Raw genomic sequence first — 23,270 nt, 5'->3', positions numbered from 1 at the left:
GCGGGATGCCAGGCCTCGTCCCTGGTGAAGGCACACTTGTGACAGTGGGGGCGGAGGCGGGAGGTGGCAGCAGCCTGAGGACCCTGGGAAGAAAGAAGCCCACTCCCAGGAGGCGGTCCTGACAGCAGCTGAGTCGGGGCCTGAGCCCTGAGCCGCGGAGAAGTGGGTGCACGGAGTCCCCTCGGGCCCCCAGGGGACCCGCCTTGACGGCCGCCTCTGACCAGGGCCCAGGGCCTGGGCACTGAGTCCATGGGTGGGTCTCTGGAGTGTGAGTGGGGTGCCCTGCAGGCAGGCAGCCGGTCCCAGGCACAGCCCCCATGTCGTCCGCGGCGCTGCGGGCACTGGCCTCGCCCGGCCCCGCCGGGCTGGCGGTCAGTGCAGCACCTGGTCCAGCTCGTACTTCTCGCAGAAGCGGCTGGTGAAGGGGAAGCAGGTGAGGTACTCGATCCAGGGCCAGTGGATGGGGTAGACGTAGAGCCAGATGACCAGCGAGGTGAAGAGGCCGGCGAAGACCAGCAGCGACACCAGGATGAGGGCTCGTTTGCGGTACTTGTCGCTGGTGCCGAAGGTGATGTAGGGCAGGAAGGCGAAGGCCAGCAGCAGCCCGCTGAGGAAGCCAAAGATGTGAGCGATGTTGTCGATCCAGGGCAGCAGGCCGCACACGAAGAGGAACAGCAGGATGGCGGACAGGTTCAGGAAGGCCTTCCAAGGCCGCTCCAGCAGCTGCCAGCTCTGGAAGAGCTCCACGAAGAGGCAGGCGAGGAGGCCGAACTGGGACCCCGCCGGGCCCACCTGTGCAAAGGGGAGAGGAGGTGGGTGGTTTTCAGGGTGGCATGGCCGCAGAGAAGGGTCGCTTCCAGGTCCCAGGTGTGCAGGGAGCCCTGGGCACAGCCAGGCCACAACACTGGGACCTGCCTCATCCAGTCTGGGCGCCCCGAGGCTCAGGGGCTGGCCCGAGCTGCTGGACGGAGGCCAGGCTGCTTCCACCTGCCCATTTGGCAAAGGTGGAGAACCACGCGCCGGTGCTCTGGGGGAGGGGCCAAACACCGAACAGGGCAACAGCGTGAGGGTGAATGGATCAAAAACCGACACTCCTGTGGGTCAAGAACGGTCACACCCTCCTGGCAATTTCCTCCAGCTCAGCCTACGTGATAGGGTGGCAGGCAGTGGCAAGGCCATAAGAAACGAGGCAAAGAAAAGGAACAGAATGAGGGAGAGAGTCCAGAAAGGTCTGGGTGGAGGTACTATCTGAGCATGACTCAGACACGCTCCCTCAATGCTCGGGATTAAAGGATCAGCCAATAAGCCTCCAGCTTAGCCGTCCATCCTCTGCGGGGCGCAGCAGGGCAGGGGCCACATGGCCCGCGGCAGACTCCGGGCAGGAGGGCGGGGAGCACTGCAGCTGGCCCTCCCCACCCTCCTGCCCTGCCCGAGCCCCTACCTCTGCCCGGTAGGGGAGGAAGATGGCACTGGCGAGGTTGCCGGTGATGCCGCTGAGGATGAAGATGATGGAGATGCGATGCCAGCCGGCCAGCTTCTCCAGGTCCCGCAGGATGGTCATTTGGAAGACCACAGACACGATGCAGTGCACCAGGCTGGCGTAGGGGACACACCGGCATCAGCCTCCCCACAACTGCCCCCAGCCACCAGTCCGGTGCTCCAGCAGAAGGGGGGCCTGGCGGGCGGCGCCGGCGGTGCCCTGGCGCAGGGGCCCCTCTGCCGGGGTCCAGCAGGTGGCTGCCACAGGTGTCGGGGGGGCGGGCCCCGGGGAGCCTTACCCAGCGTGGAGGAACAGAGACAGCCAGAGCCTGTAGAACTGATCTGGGACCTCGGGGTTGAGGAAGGGCAGCAGGCCACACACCTCGTCCAGGCAGTGCACCTGGGGGCGGGGGAACGGAGGTTGGTGCCTGGGCCTGGCCGGGCGGCGGCCCCGACGTGGGGTGCGGGGTGGCACCGTGAGGCCAGCTCCCGAGCGGCCATGTCCAGTGTCTTATGCCCAGGGCCCCGCCAGGCCCCTGCCAGACCCCGTCTCACCTGCGAGCAGAGCGTCGCCTCTTCATGGAAATAGCCGTGCATGAACTCGCAGTACTCCCGGGTGGTGATCTCACAGCTGGGGGACAGGGGTAGTCAGGGCCCCAGCAGGCACCCCTGCCCGCCCTGCCTGGAGCCGGTGCCTGGCCACAGCCAGCACGACCGGCCGATGGTGGGGCCCCTCTGCAGAGACCCAGGCTCTGGGGAAAGCGCCCCTTTGTCCTGCTCCCACCACAGGCGGCCCCGGAGTGGACGAGGGAGGACAGCGGCCGGCACGGGTGGGGGAGCTCAGGGAGGCCCGGGCGGGCCCGCCGCTCACCTGCCCTTGGTGCCGATGCAGCAGGGGCGGCCCTTGATCTGGCAGTCCATGTGCGGGAAGCCTGTGCGGTTGCTCCTGGCCTGCTCCGTGCAGATCTGCGGGGCACCGGCGGGGGCAGGCCCGTGAGCAGGAGCCCCCTCCCCCTTCCCTGACCACTCTCTGCCCCGGGTACTCACTGGCCACTTGGTAATGTCATCGGGCCAGATGTGGGCACCGCTGGAGGCCGGCTCCTCGCAGGTTCTGGGAGCAGAGGTCAGAGGGTCCAAAATGAGGGCTGTGGCTCCCCTAGCCTGCCACACCCATTGCCAATGTCCCTGTGGGTGGCACAGGCAACGTGACCCTTAACCCTGCCCCCTCAGCCAGCCTTGCCGAGGGCCACCCTGGGGCCGCACCTGGGGTCCTGGTGGCACACGGCCCCTGACGTCCGCTTCTGGCCCAGGTCGGACTTGTCCATGGGGGGCCCCGTATCGTCCTGCCACTTGACGAAAGTAGCCAAAGTTTCCTGGGGGACGGAGGCAGGCTGGTCATGCCAGGACAGGGCCACGCCCATCAAGGTGGTCAGGGGACCCTCCAGGACAAGGGCTCTTCCCCAGCTTCCCAGGGCCCAGGCCCATCTCCCTGGCCCCCACAAGCTGGGTGACCCGGCTCTCACTGGGGAGGCCGGCACCCTCCCTGTGTAGGGACCCTCCCCACAAGGCTGGCGCGAGGGACGTGGTCCCGGGCCCCCACCGAGCAGTCCTTCCGCTGGGTCTGGATGCAGCCTGAGTGGTCGTTCTGGACGCAGCAGCCCGAGTCCCGCTCCAGGTCTCGCTCCCGCGACACCAGCTGCTCGATCTGCTTGTCCTTCCGGATGCAGGGCGAGAACTTGGCTCCCAAGTGGATCAAGTCAATCTGGGGTGGGGGGAGGGGGTGAGCTTGGGCCCAGACTGGCCGCCCTGTTGAGGCTCCCTGAGGAGGGGGCCTCCTGGGTAAGCCGACCCCCACCCTGCCCGGCCGGGGGAGACAGGGCCCAGGGCTCCCCACGGACAGACTCTCCCTGGCCCTCACCGAGCTGGGGCCAATCCAGAAGTTCTCCTGCTGAAGGTACTTCACGCTCTCGTACACACCTTTGTTCCTGAGCACCTGGTGCAGCGGTGGAAGGGACGGAAGGAGAGGTCAGGGGGTTCTGTCCCCCAGGAAGGGGCTGAGGGGCAAAGCAATGGGAGCCTAGCGCACCCTCCCACCCGGGCCAAATGCTGCTATAGGAGGATTCGGTGGCCCACAATGCTGCAGCCTTTTGGGGGGGCTGGGACTCCCCCAGGCAGAGTCCCACCTCCTCAGCCCCACTCACCAGCTGGGTGGTGATGTGCTGGGCGAAGCCCACGGGTGCTATGCCGTACGTGCAGATCACCAGCAGCGTGATGATGATGTGGACGAACGTCAGCCAGTAGGTGAAGTAGGGCCTGCGGCAGAGGCCAGGGTCAGCGCCCCACGCCGGGCTCTCATCTGCTCCCTGCCCTCCGCTTCTGCTCCCTTCCACCCGTCCCCCACCAGGGACTTCCAAAAGGCACCTGCACGCGCCTCCCTCCCAGCTTGAAACCCTCGGGTGGCTTCCCGCTGCACGTGGGCTCCAGTCTAACATCTGCCCCCTCCCGCTGATTGCCAGGCCCTGCTGTGCCCACCCACTGCCCCAGCCACCTTCCTCTCCTCGCTGCCCCGGGGCCTTTGCACATACTGCTTCCTTTGTCAGGGGTGCTCTCCCCGTTTCTCTTCAGCCAGCCCACCGACGCTCTCCCTGAAGGCACCCCACCCCCAGCTGTCCTCCTCCCCAGTGCCACTCCCCACTCTCTGTCCTCTTCCTCGGGACACTCGCCACACCCGTTTTTACTTCATTTTTTGTAACTTGAGGTACACTGTCTATTGGGTCACTGACAATCGTCCATTCTGTGAGAATTGCCCCCCGCCCCCCAATTCTCCGGCTTCCTCCAAGGTTTTTGGATGTGTCTTCCCCCACAGACCCCTCACAGCTTCTAACTGTCCCTCTGACCCACCCAGTCCTCCCTGCTCTGGTCTGTTGGGGCTCAGTCGCGGGGCCTGTGAGCTGGAGCTCAATGAATGTTTGGTGACGCACTGCCACCAGGGAGCCCAAATCTGGGGAGGGTAGAGAAGAGGCAGTGAGGGCCCAGGAGCCTTCTGGGGTGCTCGTGGAGGGCACAGGCCCAGGACGGGGCCCCGCCCGCTCACCGGTGGCTGTCGAAGCTCTCCAGCTGCCGCTGCACTGTGCTGCTGATGCTGCGGCGGTAGCTGCGGTTCAGCCAGCTGCCTACCACACCCAGGCCATAATGCCGCTTCTGCCGGTCGAAGGCAAAGTGCTTGACTTTGGAGGCGATGCGCTTGCCGCGCTTGGCTGCAGGCACCGGAGCATGGCCATACTCCCTCCTGCCGGGGACGGTGGCGGTCAGCCCGATGCCCACCTCATACAGCCCAGGAGGGACTTGCGGCCTGGAGGGCCCCCCGCAGGGTCACAGGGCTCTGGGGGAGCCCCTTCCTGGCCACGCCACCCTCCTCCTCCTGCAGGAGAGACTGCCGGAACTCACAGCGAGACTTGCACCCCTCCGGGGGAGACCGGGGAGGCCGAGCGTGGGATCCCCCGGAAGCAGCTGGCGGAGAGCGGGGGAGACTCAAACACATCGTCAGGCATGGAGCTCATTTCTTCCTGGGGTGGCGGTGGAGTGGGGGACACGAGAGACAGGGTGAGGAGTCCCCGCCCCTGCTACTGCCCCTGCAGCGCAGTTCGAGGGCAGGATAAGGCAGAACGAGCAGGCTCTTCAGGAGGGGGATGGAAGGTTCAGGTGCTCGGCCCTGGGCCGACTTTCTTGGCTGGCGTCCTGCCTCACCCCCGGCTCCTGCTCTGACCAAAAGGAGCTCCACAAGCTGGCACATCCCATCCCGCCCAAGTGCCTTTGGATCTCAGGGGCTCCTGGCAGGGAATGGTCACAGCCAGGCCACCCCTCCTAGCTCCCAGGCCACCCTGTCCCCCTGCCCCAAGGGCCCACACCCCACGCTTGCCTTACTAAAAAACGAGGAGTCGAACGTGTCTGCCCCATCGACCACATCTTCCTCCAGGAAGCTGGGGTAGGCGAAGCTGCGCTTGACTGCCCGGCACCGCTGTCCAGCAGCATCCAGCACCGGGCGCCCCTGCGCACGGGCGGAGGCATGGGCATCAGGCCCAGTTCGGGCGCCCCCAACACCAGAGGAACGGTCAAGCCCACCCTCCTCCTGGGGATGGTGCCTCGGGAGGTGGGACGCTGCCTGGAGCAGGGAGGGCCAGGAACAAGGCACCGGCTCCACCACAGCCCCGAATGCATCGTCCCTTCTCCACGGTGTGCCGCCATCTTCTTCCCAGCAGCCTCGTGCCCTCCGGCTTGGGCAGGGGGCACCTGCCCACTCATCCTGCGTCCTTGTTCTCGAGACGCGGGCCGCCTCCCCACAGTCCTGGCCCTGGCACGGCACACTGCGCCCCTGCCCACCTTTTTGAGCCCATCTCCTGCCACTGTAACTAAAGCTACAGGGAACCACCCGCTGCTCCCCCAAAGTGTCATGCCCCCTCCTACCTACAGGACTTAAAAAAATATATTTTTTAAATTTATTCATCTTAGAGGAAGGGGGAGGAAGAGAGAGAACATCAACCCACTGGCTCCACCCATGCATGCATTCATTCACTGGTGACCCATGCACGTGCCCCGACCTGGGATTGAACCCGCAACCTTGGTATAGTAGGACGACACTCCAACCACCTGAGCCACTGGGAAGTCCCCAATTCCCCACCTCAAGCCTCAAGGGCTCCAGGCCTTTGCATAAGCTGTTCCCTCTGCTGAGAATACTGTTCCCTTCATTCTTTCCCTTATTTTTCTGGGCTCAGGGACAGTGCCTTCCCTGACATCAGCCCTTCTCCTGGGCGAGGTGAGGCAGCACCCCCTCTGGCCAGGCCCTGCACTCATCACCTGAATGGTGACGTCCCCCCTCACCTGGGCTGGGGGCTCTTGCAGGGCAGCGACACGGGCCCCCTTCAGCCTGCAGTCCCCGCACTCAGTGCAAATGCTGGCCTCAGGGACTGCAGGTGGTGAGTGCGGACCACAGGCTTCACGTCTAGTTCCCAGCCTCTGCGCTGGGGCAGAAACCACTGCCCACACGACAGAGGCGGCAGGGGCTCGGGAGGGAACTGAAGCTGGGACATGGGCGTCTCTCTCCGCCCTGGGGTCCCAGGCCCTGAGCACAGACAGAGGCGCCTGGTGAGCTCTGGGGGGCTGCTTTGGGGAAGGGAGGAGGCGCCTCACCTTGAGGAGGGCGGAAGCCGCTTGAATGCTCATGTGGGCCACAGATATCCTCTTCCTGCGAGGCAGGTGGGAGTGGCCAGAGCGGACACTGGTGAAGGAGGTGAGGGACAGGACCCCCGGCGTCAGCGGCGGGTGCGGGGCGTGGGGCCGGTCCACCTCGTCAGGGTGGCGGAATGCGCGGCCTCGGGCCAGCGGGTCCACGATCTGGAAGGCAGGGCGAGGTGAGCAGGGCCGAGGGCCCCGGGCCACGTCGCCGGCCGCCCCCTTGAGGCCCGATGATGCCCACCTTGGGCATCTTGCAGGGCTTTGGAGACTCGGTGCCCTGGAAGGAGGGCGTGTCCTGGCTGGGGAGCTCCAGCTCGCGCTGGCACGAGGGCTTGAGGCGGCCGTAGCGCACGCTGCAGTGGTGCAGGCTCCGGCGCTGCCAGTGCTGCCGCGCCAGCTCCCAGTCGCCGCTGACCCCGAACCACTGCGCGGTGCCCCTGCAGCAGAGGAGGCGGGGGTGGGGGTGTGCACAGATCAGCTTTCCCTTGAGCCCCTGGTTTGGTACCCAATGGCCAAAGTCCAGAGCATGAGAACCTGGGCTGGGACAGCCCCTGAGAGCCACTTGGAGCGGCAGTGGTCCACCGCCGGCTCCTCGAACCCCCTGGAATCCCACTGTGACTTTAGGTGAGGCACACATGCCCCTGGGCCTCCGCCTCCCCACCTGCAGCATGTCCCCCTCTCCACAGAGGCTGCTCACTAGTGCCAGCCTACACCTTCTATGATGGGGACACAGGACAGGCCCTGCGGAGCTACGGGGCCGTCGGCGGGTGGCTGGGCGGGGCAGGGCGCAGGCTCACTTGCGGATGCTCTGAGACAGGGAGGCCTGGCGGCGGAAGCCGGGCCGCTTCTCCGAGCCCTCCTGCCATCGTCCCCGTGGCTCCTGGAGGCTGACGCTCTTCAAGTAGGCTGGGTTCCTGGGCTGCTGTGGGAGGACGGGTAGGAAGCAGAGGGTGGGCGTGTGCACACGCACAGCAGCCTCACGGGGCCCCGCCCCTGGGCTCTGTCTTCTTTGGTTACCAATGTGAAAACTCTGAGACAAACCTCAACCCCAAGGGACACCCCGGAGCTGCTTTTATTTTGAATGCAAACTCGCCATTTTCTAATGTGTTTCAGAAAACCCTAGAAGGCGTTTCCCTGTTCCTTGTTGAGTGCTCCCCCGTCACACTGTGACGCCCTGGCCTGTTTCTCTGCGTGTGGCAGAGCCCCCGGGGCACGTGGGCAGCACCGACATAGTCCCCTTTATGTTGCAGGCTGTGCATGGCCCACGCCGTGTGGAGCCCATTTTCAATGAGCTCTTTATGGACCGATGGCCTGGCCTGTCCGACACATTGATTCATTTCCATGCTCCGAGGGGCAGCACTGGGCGGTGAGGCCGCTGATGCCGAGGACACGAGGGCCCCCCTCACCCGAGTCCCAGACAGCTGTGCCCCTCGGAAGGGCCTGGGCGAGGAGATGGAGGCAGCCAGGTCCCAAGTGGGACTGGCAGACCCGTCCTCTCTTTCTCTCTGCACCCCAATGAGACCCTTAGTTCAGGGTCTGCTCCCTGCGTGTGACGCTCAGGGCCTGGAGGGAGGGGTACGGGCCTGAGAGGGGGGCCACGCAGACCGCCGTGCTTGGAAGGGGCCTCCACCAGGAAGCGAAACTGCCCGAAGCGTGAGATGTGGGCACATCTGTCACCTGGGGCGGGGCACAGCCCCGGCCGCCCCTTACCGGGGGCAGCATGCTGGTCTGCTCGTCAGCGGCCAGGGTCTCGAGCGGCGGGATGGTGATGGACAGGTTGGGCGGCTTCCGGCTCTGCAGGCGGCTGCTGGACATGGAGGAGACGCTCTCGCCATTCTTGTCCGCAGAGGCCATGGCAGGCAGGGGGGCAGGACGGCTGGAAGAGAGGCGGGGGGGCACAGGTGTGTTGAGGACCGGAGGGGACACAGGGACCTAGGTGCCAGGGCGGGCAGCCCAGACTGAGAACCACCTGCCAAAAGCTGATTCTAACTCCAGACACTATACCATGTGGCAGAGACCGAACTGAGTGGGTATGGCGAGAAGGTCTGTTTCTGTCCCCTTTTATTTGCATTCCGGACCAGTAGGGTCCGCAAAGTCCCCAGTTTCCCCACATCAGTTCATCCCTGGGCTCAGCTCAGGCAAGGACCACACACAGAAAGGAGCAGGAGGACAAGGGACGGGGGCCTGCAGAGATGTTGACTGCCAGGCGGCTGGGCCCTGCCTTCGTCCCCGGGGCCGGGCTTGGGGGAGGACAAGACGGCCAGGGAACAATCCTGTGCCACTAACAGCCACCCCCCCACCCCGCGCCTCCCCCTCCACAGGCACCGCTCAATTCTCACAGGAGCCCCTGGGCTGGGAGGGGAGGAGGTGGCGGCTGAAACTAGAAAGCCATCTGTCCCTGTTGCTTGTGGCTGCCCAGTTCCTTTTTCAAAGGTAACTGAAACTGCCACATGTCTCGTACTTTTCTTTTCATAGAGAAAAAATGTTCTACCTTAATGAGAAAAGTGATATAATGTGCACTTTTTTGCCCAAATTTTTGAGGGAAAAATAAGGGTGCACATTATACATGAGTGTAATGATTACATACTATGGGTATAATAACCCTGTGTATAGTGCGCACTAAAACGTGGGTGCGCGTCACACACAGCAAAACATGGTATAGGTTCACGCAAGGCAGGCAGGCAGGCGAGCAGGCTCAGAAGACCAGAGGACGCAGACAGCGAGCTCCTGGCCACCCGCCCTCTGGGAAGGAGCCGTGTGCCTGTCCTTCCAGATGCCTCTCTGCACCTGGAACAGAAGCCACGCGCTTATTTCACACCCACTCACACCTCTTCTTCCACGGAGCGCACACTTCCCACCAACACAGACAGACAGACGACCGGCCGTAACTGCCCTGGCGACTGCAGAGGCTTCAGGGACTGGACTGCCCCGAGACGCGCTGGGTTCCGGGCTGGGGGTTATTCGGGGTGCACCCAGCACTTCGGACCCGCGTCCCGCGTTAACGCGCGCTCCCCACTACGCCGCGCGCCCGTCTGAGCGCTATCGCAGGGCAGCTCTAGAGGTGGGATTGCCAGGCTGGACAGGCTGGACAGTAAGTGTGTTCCAGATTTCGACGGATCTTGCCAAATAGCCCTGCCCAGAGGAGGTGGTAATTTACCCCCATCGGGGTAAGTTTACCCCACGCTCCAATCCCCACGTCCCCTGTGATGCCACTGGAATGAGCATGCTCTGCCCATCCTGTGCTCGCCTGCCGTCACTCACTCTGCCCTGTTCCTTTTTTCTCTCACCAAAGTCCTTTGCTTTTTCCTCATCCCACTTCCCAAGGCTCCTGGGGCAGGTTTGGTCTCTTCTGGCCTCGCACGAGGCCAGGGACTCCACCGCCACCTTCCGATGAGGGTGCCAACCCTGGCTGTGCACAGGCTAAGGGCAGTGTCACGCAGGAGCCATCCGGCCAAGGGACGCGGGGCCAAGGTGTGGGACGACAGGGCAACGCGGCAGCCACGTGTGTTCCGAATGTCCCTCTCCTCTGTCTCTACGCGGCACCCACCCAGGCCACCATCTTCTGTCACCTGAATCGTCACAGTGCCTCCCGACTCGTCTACCTGCTGCCCTCGGGCCCCCCGCCCCGTGACCACTCTCTACGCTGCGGCGGAAGTCGTCTTTAAAAGCACAAATCACACCATGTCACTCCCTGCTCAATACTGTCCTATGACTCCCTGTTCTCACCTAAAATCAAGCCCAGACTCTCACTGGGAACTCTGGCCCGTGCGTGGCTCTGTCTCCTCGCCCACCCCCACCTGCCCCGCTGCGGTGGGCCCCCCACTGTCTCCCCCCACCCAGCGCTGTAGGGAGGCGCTGGGGGTCGGGGTCAGAAGCACAGACTGGCACCTGCAGCCTGGGCCTGACCTGCACACACGGGCCTGCACTTGACCACGGTCACCACATCCTCACCGCGACCGGGAGAGTTACCGCCTCCCTCCTGAGCCTCGAAAGGATGAATATGGCACACGTGAGCGCAGTGGATCTGCACAGGACCTGTTCAGGGATGTTCACGGCGATGTGTTCGTCAGGCCAAGAGCGGGAAAGGGCCCCCTTGTTCCCACGGGACCCGCTGCGGCCACGCCCTGGATCAGCGCCCGGGCACAGCAGGAGCAGAGCTCTGCGGGTGTTGCACCCAGTGACAGAGCCACACAGAGCCCACGTGCTACCGGAGTCCCTTCAGAGCAAGGCCCTGACAGGCAAGTCTAGACCCAGAAAGAAGAGCTTGCTCGGGGCCGCAGGGAGGTGACAGCTGAAGGACGGGGGTCACACTCGGAGGGGTTGCAAGTGTTCGGAGGCTGACTGTGCTGACGGTCCTACATACCTGTGGATGTGCTAAAAACCACTGAATGGACACTACGTAAAGGGATGAGTTTTATGGGACTCACATCTCAATAATGCTGTTTAAAAAAACATCTCAAGCCCCGGCTGGTGTGGCTCAGTGGGCTGAGCACGACCTGTGAACCAAAGGGTCATTGGTTCGGTTCCCGCCAGGGCACCTGCCTGGGTTGCAGGCCCAGTTCCCCAGTGGGGGGGCGCTCAAGAGGCAAACGCACATGGATGTTTCTCTCCTCTCTTTCTCCTTCCCTTCCCCTCTCTAAGAAGTAAATAAATAAAATCTTTAAAAAAAAAAAAAAAAAGTAGGTGCTTCATAAATGTCGGGCCTCTGCGGTGCTGGTCCCTCCGTCCCCAGATCATCACACGACAATGCGGGCGGGGCCTTCTCATCACTCCAGTCCCTGCTGGAGCGCCACCTCCTCCAAGGAGCCCCCCGTGACTGCCTGAAGCAGCTGCCTCGTATTCACTGCTGCCTCCCCGATGTCAGGAGAGTGCTGGCCCACAGGTGCCGGCCCTCAGGAGCCAGCGCCGCGGGCCCACCCTCCTGGCCACCAGCTTCCTACCCTCAGACTTTGGGCTCAGCTCACAGCTTCAGGGTCTGCTGCAGGTCTTCAGAGCATGTTCTAGTCCTTTCCTCACTCTGTACGGGTGCTCTGGGGTCAAGCTTCAGCTGTGTGGAGAGGCGGACACATGCAGGGACAGATGGAAAGATGAAGAGATGGCTCCGTCAAGCAGGGCGGCCGCCTTGTGCACACAGCTCGCAAGCCTGTAAGAAGGGAAGGGCAAGTTCAAGGGCTGTGTCAGGGACACGAGCCTGAGCACCTTCCTGACCGACCTAGGCTCCTCGCCCGTAATGGGAGGGTAATTCCACCGGCCTCAAGGATGAGGGATTAAAGGAGGTGTGTCCCCATCCCCCGAGTAAGGGTCCCTCCCTGGTGGTGGTGAGCTACGCAGCCCAGGGCTCCAGCCTCAGGGTGCTCACCTGCAAACCCCTGCTCTTGGCTGGGAACCCAAAATCAAGACGGTTTTTTTTTGTTTCTACATCACTTTACCAGAAACATTTAACTTCAAAAACCCAGGAGTTGTTGGCTGTGTTCTAAGGTTTCTTTTCAATTTGAAAGGGCCAGATATTTAAGGCAGTGTTGGAATGAACTGCAAGTGCTTTATTGTGGTTGTTTTGCTTTAAGTAAGTCATTGGTATGAAATCCACCCGAACGTAAAATCAGGCATTTAAAAGGGAAGAACTTGGCGGCGCCCCCTTTGTCTCTGAGAAGTCCTGCTGCCCGCAGCATGACAAGCCGTCCTGAGGCGTCACCGAGGGCTGCTGGGGCAGGTCACCGAGGGCTGCTGGGGCAGGGTCCGGTCCGCAGATGCGCCGGGCCTTGCTCGCCCCTCCCGCGCATACACACCCTTCGGCGCAGAGGTCACCGTCATTTCCATTTTGTGGGCAGGCAACGGAGGATCAGGGGAGCCAAGTAACTTGCCCAAGGTCACACAGCCAGGAAGGGGAGCAGCCGGGACTGCCATTGCTCTGGCTCCAGGGCCTGAGGTCTCCTTGGGAAACTGCTGCCGTACCACCTTCCCTGAACTTGGGGTGCGCTCAGGGCTGGAAGACCCTCCCCTCAGGGAGACAGAGCAGAGAGTCCCATCCCCAGGGAAACCTAGGCAGCACCTGAGCTCTCTGCGAACTGTGTTCTTCACGGGCCCAGCCACCCAGAGGCGCCCGAGGAACTGCCACGGGGTGAACCAGAGGCTGGAGCAGGGGTCTGGGACCCCCGGGGCCACAGGGCAGCTGCCCTTCGCTTTATCTATCGGATCGGGGTCTTTGGTTGCTGGAATCCTCCAGCTTCAGGTGAGGAGCTTTGGATGTGGCAGGGCCGTGGAGGGCAAGCCAAGGCAAAGCAGGGGGCTCAGGACGCTCCCTGCTCCTTTAGACCAACAAGCTCAGGCACCCTTCCTTCGACACCCAAGTGCTGAGTGTCCTGGCCTTGCAGGCCCCGGGGAAGATGGGCTTCGGCGTTGGGCAGGCGCCACGTGATGATGCCACTCTGAGCCTGCTCCAGGGACAGCTCCAGGACAACAGCCTCACCTGGGGCCCCTGCACGGAAGGTTCCCTGGTCTGGCCTTCCCTGGGGCGGGGTGCAGAGAGAGGGCATCAGGTGAGCGCTGTCCTGGGAAACCAGCACCAGGGATGGAGGCCAGGGGTGGGCATGGGGCTGCCAGGCCAAGCTCCAGTAAGGTCACCAAACAGGCAGGATCCTTCTGGAACTCAGAGCTGATCACACCCCCACAAGTCGGCACCCCCTGCTTTTCAGAGCCTGTCCCCACACCCCAACAGACACACCGCATCCCCCCAGCTGCTACCTCCTCTTATCAGAGGCCCTGTACCCGGCCTGCCTGGCTGCCTGGCCAACACCTACACACTGCTTTACGGGAAAAAAGGTCACCTCACCCAGGAAGTCTTCCTTGTCACCACCAGACAGAATCAACCGCTTTCTCACCTGCTCTCTCATAGCATCCTGCAGAGAGGAGCCCACCTGTCCGTGTCCTCACAGCTACGGAGTTAGCCCCCTTCATCGCTCACCGAATGGAAGGCAGGTGGGAGGTGGCCACAGCAACCCTGCGCAGAAACTGTCACCCCCAGTTCTGTGGCCAGCCCCGGAGCCGGGTCCTCGGGGAGGCTCCGCTGAGTGCTGCCTGTCCCGCCTGGCCCTGCCACCAGGGCTAAGGATGGAGGACACAGCCCTGGACAAGTCCCCCGAGGCCCTCCTGCTGTCCCAACCCCCCACACAGCACGCGCTCCCGGGCCAGCCCGTCCATCCCGAGGCCGCACCGCCCCTGCGGGGACCCCTGGCCCAGGACCCACGGTGCTGCTGGCACTGGCGCAGGCTGAAGGACTGGGTCTCTGGGACTGGCCCCAGGGCAACTCTGGGTGTCCCCAGGAGAAATGGCCTCACCCTGGGGGCAGAGGCACAGGTGGGGACACCTTTTCTGGGAAGGGGGTGGTGCCCAGGAGAGCTGCTTTCCCCACCTTTGTAGGGCAGTGCGAGTCCTGGCCTGGAAGCACCCTCCCTGTCTCTCTCCCTCTCGGTCAAGCAAGGGAGTTGGATAAAGTGATAGCTGGCTTTGACACTCAGGAAGCCCACACTTGTGGTGTAAAAACACTCCCTTCCCCAAGCCCCTCTCCATCGGGGCGGGGGCGGAGGGGGGTGCTGCTCCTGAGACCTCCTGCCCCGACCTGTGCACCAGAAGCCCCGCCCCGCCCCTAGGGCCCGGAAGTGAGGGTGGGCGGGGCCAGCACAGGGTGGACACACCCACCCTGGGCGCCAGGCATAACCTGAGTAGTGGGGAGTGGGTGGAGGAGCCCAGGCTGCGGGGGCCCAGGCAGAAAAAGGGCTGGAGCTTCAGGGCACCCTGCCCAGCACTCATCTCCCGCGCCCCAGAAGTGCTTGCTCACTTCAGGAAATTGGGACATCCTGGGACCGGGCTCCCTCCTGGCCCATGAGACCCCCTGGCCTGCCGCAGCGCCCAGCCCGCGAGTGGGGTTGGAAGTCCAAGGGCCTGCCCACCCCGCCTAGCTAAGCCACTGCCACCTGCCTGGGCGGGACCCCGGCCTCGGTGGGGCCTCAGGCTCTGCCCCAGTCAAGTTAAGAGACTCCAAAGGGGCCTGGGTAGAGGGCAGGGGTTTAGGGCGGGGTCCTGCAGGGGTAGGGGTGGGGCAGACCCCCAGAAAAAGCGAAGTGCTGCATTCAAACCACCCTGAGGTACCGTGGGGGCCGAGGCGTCCACTCCGCGCTCCCACCACCCTCACACCCAGGAGCCTGAGGCCAGCGAGTGGCAGCCAGGACCTGGAACATTCCACGCAACTGCAGACGCAGCACCCACCTGCTGATGCGGCAGGAGAAGCCGGTTTCCCCACCGAGGGCGGGGCTGGACACACTGCCAGGTAATCCCGTCCCAACACAGAGCAGGGTACACAGTGTCCCTCCCGCCCAGTCTGCCTGCTTGCCCCCAGTTCCATGGCACCAAGGAGACTAGCTGCGGTCCCCTCCCTCTCACTCTGCCACCAACACACACTAGCTGGTTCCTGAAGGCTCCCAGGTCTCGCTAAAAGAGGAGGGGGTCTCCATGCCCCCAGGCCCTGAGCCTCCCCGCCCAGGACTTTAGGAGCCGGCAGTAGCTCCCAGACAGAAGCAGGCAGGCCACAGGCAGGAGGGCACAAACTGCCCATGACCACAAATGGGGACACAAGAGGTAAGCCGCCCCTCCCTCCCGAGAGGAGAGAGGCAGGTCTGTATTCATCAGGAGGTGTGACCAGGAAGTTGAGGGGACCTTCAGCAGGGAGGTAGAAGTGACTTCCAGCTGCCAGCCCCGCCCGCCCCGCCCCCCCACCTGGGAGCCAGTGGCCAGGCCCAGGGCAGGGGAGGCTGGGCTGCGCAATGGTCCCCTGCTGACTCACAGGATGACAGGGGGAGGGAGTGAGGAAGTGGCCCTCTCCCTGCTTCCCTGACTGCCGCAGAAACCGAAACCCGACTTTCCCTCCCACAGCCCTTCTGGGAACCGGTCGTTTTTAGAAAGCGGTGAAGAGGAAGCGGGGCCCTCCCCACCACACAATCCCCGCAAAACTCCTGGTTCTGCTGGCCTCGGGGAATGGCTCCGGTCCCCTCCACTCCACGGGTCCCCAAGTTGCCTGCACAGCCAGTGACACCCTGCACACCTCCCCGCCCGGCAAGCAGGAGTGGGAACCGGAGCAAAAGTGCGAAGGACTGGATTTGGGGAGAAAGAGAAGGAAGCCAACAGCCCCCTCTGGAGGCTGAAACCCAATCATCAAAGTCAGAGACGGGCGGGGGAAGAAAGGGGCTCTCTGGGTCCCTTCCTCCAGCACCACCTCCCAGAGGGGCCGGTCCACAGACACAAGCTGAACACAAACGAGCACCCTGCATGGGCACTGCCCCCAACAGAGAGCAAGAACAGATCCACCTGCGGGTTCGTGCCCCCCGTCCCATGGGGAGGGGTCCCACTCACCACCGACATCCTGCCCAGGGAGCCCCGAGCTCCCCGCCGCCCCACCCGCAGGCTTTGCTCAAACCCGGTTCGGAAGAGAAAGAGCTGGGGGGGACAGGTTCAGGTGCTTGGGGACCCACTGGCTTGTCCCATCAGCCCCCAGGTTCTGGGCTCCCCATGACCCAGTTAGAGCACCTTGGGTGGTGTGGCCAACCACAGGCACGGGAAGCGGGTGCCCGGTCCCAGGGCGCTGCCATGGGCGCAGCGCACGCATGATGGGGGGCGGGGGCGGGGCTGTGTCTTTGGAGCAGTGCGGACCCCAGGGTCGCTCCGCACCCCCCATCAGGCTTCCTCGGGGTGCTGAGGCTGCTGGCAGCACACAGGGCAGGCACCATGGAAAGGGAGAGCGTCGCCAGGGGCCCCTAGCTGGACACGCTGCTGGCCCTGCCCAGGAGGGCGCCCTCTCAGGGGCCCCTCTGGGACTCTAGAAGCTGCTGGTCAAAGCAGACAAGGGAACAGCAGCAGGGCAGGGACACAGGTGCCTGGCCGGAGGCCTGGGATGGTGCCCTTCCACACCCGGACCAGCGGTGGCTCCCGGAGCCTGGAGGCAACCATGGCTCGGGGCCTCAGGCAGAAGGGGCCCACGGGCCAGAGCCTCCCTAGGGACAGTGGCACGTCCCATCCCCCCCCCCCCCGCCGTCCCCGCCAAGCCCTGCTGCCCCTTGAGCACTGCTGGCAAGGGGAAGGGCCTGACGCAGCACCTGGGGGCCCGGAAGGCCCTGGTCTTTTTTGGACCCGACGCCTGGGCACAGGAGGGCTCCTGGAGAGGGTGCATACAGCCCTCTGGGCGCCGCGCGCTGGACTTGCCTCTCTCGGGATCTCGGGGCCCCAGGGGTCGGGCTTTCACTGGTCCTTGCAAGGGGCAGAGGCCTGCACGTGCTCAGTGGTCAAGGGAAAGACAGGGTGCCATGTGGGTAGGGAACAGGGAAGCCCACTGCGGTCCTGCTCGGGGGGTCCCTGACTGCCTTGTGTGACCAGGCTGTTTCCAGACACAGCCACCCCCGGAGCCCAGCATGGGGCTGCCTCGTGTTTGCCAAGGTGGAACCCACCCATCTTCCAACCCGCTCCCTGTGGCCTGGCTCCAGACGGTGAAAACGCCATCCAACTGGGGCGATGGGTGTAGGCTCAGCCCTAAGTGCTGTGTGATCTTGGACGAGCCACTTGGCATCTCTGAATCTGTTTATGCTGAAAATGCTGCGTAGCCTCCCAGGGGTCTGAAAGCTTGGTGCCCTTGTCACCATTGGCCAGGGCTCGCCCTGGAGGCCCACCAGCTGAGGGACAAAGTCTTTTACAGACGGGTAAGCACCTGACCTGGGTCTTCCAGCCGGAAGTCTGGCCCTGAGCTGCCCTGGGTCCTGGACCGTACCACGCTCAGAGAGGGTGCCGGGTGGCCCCAGCAGGGAGGAAACATGCCAGGCAAACACCTTTTAGCTTGTAAACAGTCATTAAAGAGCTAATAAACCTGATTTTCCTGAACCCTGCCCTGCGGCTTGCTGGATTGCTGGAGGAGGCTGACCTCAGCCGTGGCTGCCAGGGCTTCGGGGCACCGGGCCTCGGGCCCATCCAGGCCACTCCACCTGGGGACTTGCAAAGCAACCCGCTCGTATCCCTGACTGGTGTGACTCAGTGGGTTGTGCATTGTCCTGCTTTAAACTAAAAGGTTGCCAGCTCGATCCCTAGTCAGGGCACATGCCTGGGTTACGGCAGCCAGTTCCCGGCTGGGGTGTGCAAAAGGCAACAGATCGATGTTTCTTTCCCTCTTTCTCCTTCCCTTCCCTTAAAAAAAAGAAAAAAGAAAAAAAACAACCTACTCATCACTCCTTCCCATCCCCCCCGTTGGTGGGTCCTCTTGTAAAGGGGTGGTCCTGCGGGGATACCTGGCCCAGCAGCCTCATCTGAGCTTCAGTTGTCTCTGCTGTGAAATGGGGTGATGCCCCGCCCCCGAAATCCAGTGGAGGTGACATGAAATCATGAATGTACAGCACATGGTGCCCTGACAGTGGCCAGTTACTGACATCCTGGCTGACCTCTGCCCTCCTTGCTCGCTTGGTCTCTGGACCTGACCCAAGAACCCAGAGGGAACCGATCGCTATTTAACAGGTGGGGAAACTGAGGCTCGGGAAGGTTAAGCCACCTGTCCAAAGCCCCTCGTTAGGAGGTGGTGGGGCCCACATCCTGCAGCCTCCTGTCAACCTCAAATGGTGGGACAAAGTGGCCAAAGGACAAGCCTGGGGCTGGGGCCGTGACTCTGGGAGGAGTCCAGGTCTGGCCAGCCCTGGAGCTTAGGCCTTTGGTTTATGAGCCCCTCCTACCCCCTCACGCAGAAAAGGCACCACCCAGCGCTTGATGGCTCCTCTCAACTTATCAAAAGGCTTTCACAATCTCTCACCTCTGGCCTTATCTCATTATCTTCCTTGGCTGGTAATAAACTTAGACTCCAGTCCTGCTCCAGAACACAGGCCCCCCCCACCCCCGTCCCCTCCAGGCCTCCTGGGACCACACAAGGCATGGCCTAGCAAGAGCCAAGCCGTCCGGACCGGAGAAGGTGCCCGTTGCAGGTGCTACGAGCAGGACTGCCTGAGGGTGCTCCGGGTGGCGCTGCAGGGCACATGTGGGGAACAGAGGAGAAAGCCAAGGTTCTGGGCACTTGCCCTGCACACGGCCCCAAGAGCCCAGGGGCAGAGATGAAGGTCGCCACCTCCGTGACATCCCTGCCCCCACACACACACACACTGTGAGGACACACTCGCTTAGGCAGGCAGGAAAACCCCTGGGCGGGGGTGGTGGCTCACGCCCGACTCTGCTCCTAGGCTGAAACCTGGGCACTGCAGCCCCCCAACCCCGATGACCCCGGGGCGCAGGCCGCCGGCTCCCAAGCTCCCAAAGCGGTCAAGATGCCGATACCATTATCTTGATGGCTCCCATGCCATGTTCCTCGCGTGGCAGCCCGGCCAAGCTTTTACAAGAACTGCTGCTGGATCCTCACAGTAACCCTGCCACGGAGACTGCCGTTACCCGTTGCACAGAGGGGGAAACCGAGGCACAGGCTATTCAAGCGACCCCCACCATACTGACCGCACTCTCCCAGGCCACGGTGCCTGCTGGCCTCTGGGCCTTGCATGTTGCCCCTTCCCTCTGCTCCCCCCGCCCTCTGGGCCAGTGTCCCAGGCTGGTCCGCCGGCTTCCCACCACTTCCCTGGGGGGCCCGTTCCAGCAGCTTTGGAACCTCAGATGACCAGTGTCTGGGATGGTCCCCGGACACATCTCCCGAACGAGGGAATGGGGACACGGTGGCCCTCTGAAATTCCCTGAGGTTCCCTTCCTGCCTATCTGACAGACAGGGACTTTAGGGGCAGCCAGGAGGACACCGCCTCCCGGCTCGGCTTGTGTCCTGGGAGCTGCCTCGCCTGGCAGGCTCCCTGCCCTGACTCTGCGCCGGTGCTGCTGGCCCCACCACTCCTCCCCCACGCCTGGCTCAACAGGGTAGGAAACTGGGAGCAGACGTGTGAGCTCACTCTGGAAATCCCCACAGGCAGCCAGGGCAACACCGAGGCCTGCTCCGAAGTGGGTGGCACAGGGACCCACAGGACGTGCTAGGGGAGAGGCCGCGGGAGAGGACATCTCCCCGACACTGCATGGCGGGGCGGGGCGCCGGGGCTACCGTATTCCACCACCGCTCACATCCGACGCCGGGGAGGCACCCAGCCACTTGGACGTGAACACACACAGACACACGCACCCTGTCTTCTTCCTGCTCTCGGCTGGGGTCTAGTCGGGCACAGAGTTTACACAGCAAGTCGACAGGAACCCTGCGACGCGGCCACAGCAGTGTCCAGAGCTCTGGCCGCAGTGAAAACACTACTCCTGGCCCCGAATCAGACTCAGGCCCCCGCGGCCTCTGCAGCGCATTTGGGGTGTGATTCACCTCCCCGTTAGAGGATCAGAAGTCTCGTCCCGAGCAGCGAGTACGTGAGAGACGCCAGGTGTAGCTGCAGCTCGGAAACAAGCGAGCCCGCTGAGAGTCACCTAGTGGTCAGTTCGCGAGCAGGTGGCACAAGGACGTAGGGCAGGGCCTGGGAAAGGGCAGCCCAGGGTCAATGCTGCCCCCCCACCCCCCGCCGACTTCCAGAGCGGCCTTGTGCAAGCGTGGGGGTCGCCTTGCACCCTGAGAGGCACACTGCTGATGGGGGTCACTGCTCTGGTTTCTTGTTTTACTGGAGAGATGGGAATCTCACTCCAGCCTTTTAAAGTTAAAAGGCAAAAACAAACAAACAAAAAAACCAAACACACACAATGCAGTAGGCAAACCAGAAACAGCCACCTGCCTTCTTGCCTTGCCAGGGTTCCAGCGTCCAGAAGTGAACACGACAAGGGGCAGCGGATACTGCCAGGAAATGGGAAGGAAGGTGGGGTGGGGGGTGGGGTCCTGGCACCTGGGCACAGGTGGCTGCTCCATCTCACCCTGCCCGTAGTCAGCCCAAGTCCCCAAGAGCTGGGAGCATATCCCTTCAGCCCAGCGCCAACAATCCAGAGCTCTCCCTGCCAGGGTCCCCCTGCCCTGCGGCTCTGATGCCCCCCATCTCTCACGTTGGTTCGGCAACCACTTGTGGGGTGTCCTGCTCCCACTCCCCAGGCTCTGGTCTAACCACAGTGGAGTTTTTTCTTGCAGCGGGGGAGCAGGTTGGGGAGCCACAAGGAATTAGAAAACTTGCTGTACCCCTTGGGTGTGATTTTCCCGGTGTAAATACTGGAGGAGTTAGGTGTGTTTAGAAGGGAAAATTTCAGCGGGTCACATGACATCAGCTGTCCATGACGGCATCAGCAATCCCGCTTTGGGAAAACCTGTGAGAACAGAGCTGACACCCAGGGACATCTGGGCTCCTTTGTAGGAGGCTGCCTGAGAGGTGAAGCACCCCAGGACTGCCCCCTGCCCCTGGTGTCAGCTCCTGCCCGTGGCACCCTGACCTTCTTCCTGCAGGGCCCTTGGTTTGAACAGGCAGAGGCAGGCCCATGGCTCCAAAGGCAGCCTCTTGCTGGGGGAATAACTGCCCGCGCACCTCCTGGTCTATCTCATTTAGGTTTGTTCCAAGTTCCTTTCCAAACCTCTGGGGAAACTGAGGCGGAGGCAGGGGAGTCAGTCAGCACAGGCAAACCTCAGAGATATTGTGGGTTTGGTTCCAGGCTACCGCAATAAAGCCAGTCATAATCTTTTTTACTGGTGGAGGCTCTTGCCTTCAATTTATTAAAAAAACAAAAACAAAAACAAAAAAACCCGCAACATCTGTGAAGTGTACTGAAGCAAATGGCGGTAAAAGGAGGAGCGCCTGCTCCTTGGCGGACCAGAGGCTGCGGCGCGGTGCCGCCGGCGGTTTACGTGGGATGACTCTTTGCTGTGGGGGCTGTTGTCTCACCCATCGCGGGGTGTTTGGCCAGGCCCCTGGCCTCTGTCCACTAGATGTCCAATGGCAGCAACATTCTCCACCCTCCCCTGAGCTGTGACGACCAGAACGTGCATTTTCCCAAACATCCTCTGGCCAACAAAATCACCCCCATGGTCCAGAGCCACAAGCTTCACTTGTCACTCTTCCCTCTGCCCTGCCTATAGAGAGTGACAGAAACATAACACAGATACTGGGCTCATTATTTTACCAGCAAATGTCACAGACAGGAGTCCTGAATCTAGCTAGCCATTTGGGAACCAGCAGGCAGTGCACATGTGGGGTCAAGCCTGCAGACCCTCCGACCCTGCAGCCTGCTCCCTTACCTTAGTCTTTCACGGACTTAGGCAGAGGCTGAGACCTGGGCTCCACCTCCGCCCTGGAGTGAAGGGCCTATGTCCCCTAAGGGACGTATCCCTCTAACCTAATCCAAAAAAGAGGGGCCAACCTTTCCAAGGCCCTTAGTCCGTAAGTCAAGACGCCTGTGTCCAATTTCCGAGCTCCGACACCTGTCCAGCCTCCCACACCTGTTTCCACCTTGGGACACGCTGCTCGGCCCAGAGAGAGGGGAGGGAAGGATGTGAATTCCAGGTCTTACAGGGACCAAGGCGGGACTGCGCGCTGCTGCCCTGGGGCAGTCCCCTCTCTTCCTCCCAGGGCTCTAAAACTTTTGCCCAATCGTCGTGCCACCACATCGGGAGGGCCTTGGCCCTGGGACTCCCTAGGGGTCTAGTCCGAACTGAGCCCCGGGGGCCGGCAGTCCTGGTCCCACAGCCCCGTCTGAGCCTCACCCCGACCTCTGGCGTCCGGCTTGCCCACGTGGGGCCCGAGAGCTCCGCAGGGCGGGCACCCTTGCCAGCCTCGCACCGCCGACCCAGGGCGGACTCGGGCGCGACCCCTCGCGCCCTTCCGGCACCTGAGGCCCTGCGGCGAAGAGACCGGTCCCGCCGGTCGCCCGTGCTCACCTCCCTGCGGCCCCAAGTCCCCGGGACGCAGCTCCGAGCCGCGCAGCTGGGCCTTGGCGCCTGGGGGCGGAGCCCCGGTGCCCCGCCTCTTCCCTACCTGCGCGCCGCCGGCGGGGGCGGGGCCGGGCTCCGGGGGCGGGGCCGGGCTCCGGGGGGCGGGGCCTGGCCCTGGGGGCGGGGCTCCCGCCGGCACCAGCCGCCGTGCGGAGCGCTCTTGGGCTCCGGGGGCTGGCTGGCACAGCCCCGCCCCGCTCCGCCCAGCGGGGGCCCTGCCCGGGCAGAGCCGTTTTCCGCCGGAGCTCCTGTCTTCCGGGCGCCGTTTTCCCCTCGTAATCTCACACAGCGCGTAATCTAGGTCTGAACTGGCCTCACCCTGTCACCCTCAGGAAAGCCCACTCCAGGAACAGCCACCTCCCGCTCCCCTGCGCGCAGCACCCCCATTCTCGGGTCAGGGGGCCTAACCGCGCTCTTGTTAGCCCTCACCCTCGCCTTGACACGCACTGGCAGAGTCCCGGGTCCTCCGAATCCCGCGGCAGTCCCCGCCTCCGGGGAGCCTTCTGTGACCTCGGCCACCGCGGCTCTGCCTTACTACATCGGGCCGCCCTCCTCCGCGCGCTCCTGCGCTGAGGCCGGGTCTTGCTCAACTTCCCTCGCCCTCCCCCGCTCCCGGTTCCCAGCGCCGAGGGGGCGCTGACAACAGCGTGCAGCGTGTCTG

General features: G+C 63.3%; 1 protein-coding gene across 1 annotated transcript; it reads right to left on the bottom strand.

Annotated features, from left to right (window-relative positions):
- Positions 1-50: 50 nt before the first annotated feature.
- RHBDF2 (rhomboid 5 homolog 2) lies at positions 51-22,617 on the bottom strand. Its single transcript, XM_054593294.1, has 19 exons — positions 22,556-22,617; positions 11,652-11,854; positions 8,422-8,587; positions 7,509-7,633; positions 6,953-7,148; positions 6,667-6,870; positions 5,404-5,527; positions 4,927-5,041; positions 4,574-4,768; positions 3,681-3,792; positions 3,398-3,472; positions 3,080-3,241; positions 2,743-2,852; positions 2,527-2,590; positions 2,351-2,445; positions 2,035-2,110; positions 1,779-1,879; positions 1,442-1,595; positions 51-792 (listed from the first exon to the last, which is right to left on the bottom strand). The coding sequence occupies exons 3-19, from the start codon at positions 8,563-8,565 to the stop codon at positions 373-375; spliced, it is 2,472 nt and encodes an 823-aa protein (XP_054449269.1). The 5' UTR covers positions 8,566-8,587; positions 11,652-11,854; positions 22,556-22,617; the 3' UTR covers positions 51-372.
- Between the last annotated feature and the right edge of the window lie 653 nt (positions 22,618-23,270).

This window comes from Pteronotus mesoamericanus, unplaced genomic scaffold (assembly GCF_021234165.1).
Source record: "Pteronotus mesoamericanus isolate MK-2021 breed Mesoamerican mustached bat unplaced genomic scaffold, CSHL_Meso_final scaffold_408, whole genome shotgun sequence".
NCBI classification, from domain to species: domain Eukaryota; kingdom Metazoa; phylum Chordata; class Mammalia; order Chiroptera; family Mormoopidae; genus Pteronotus; species Pteronotus mesoamericanus.
The sequence above is the reverse complement of the archived record's forward strand: the minus strand, read 5'-3'. Positions and strand labels throughout refer to the sequence as shown.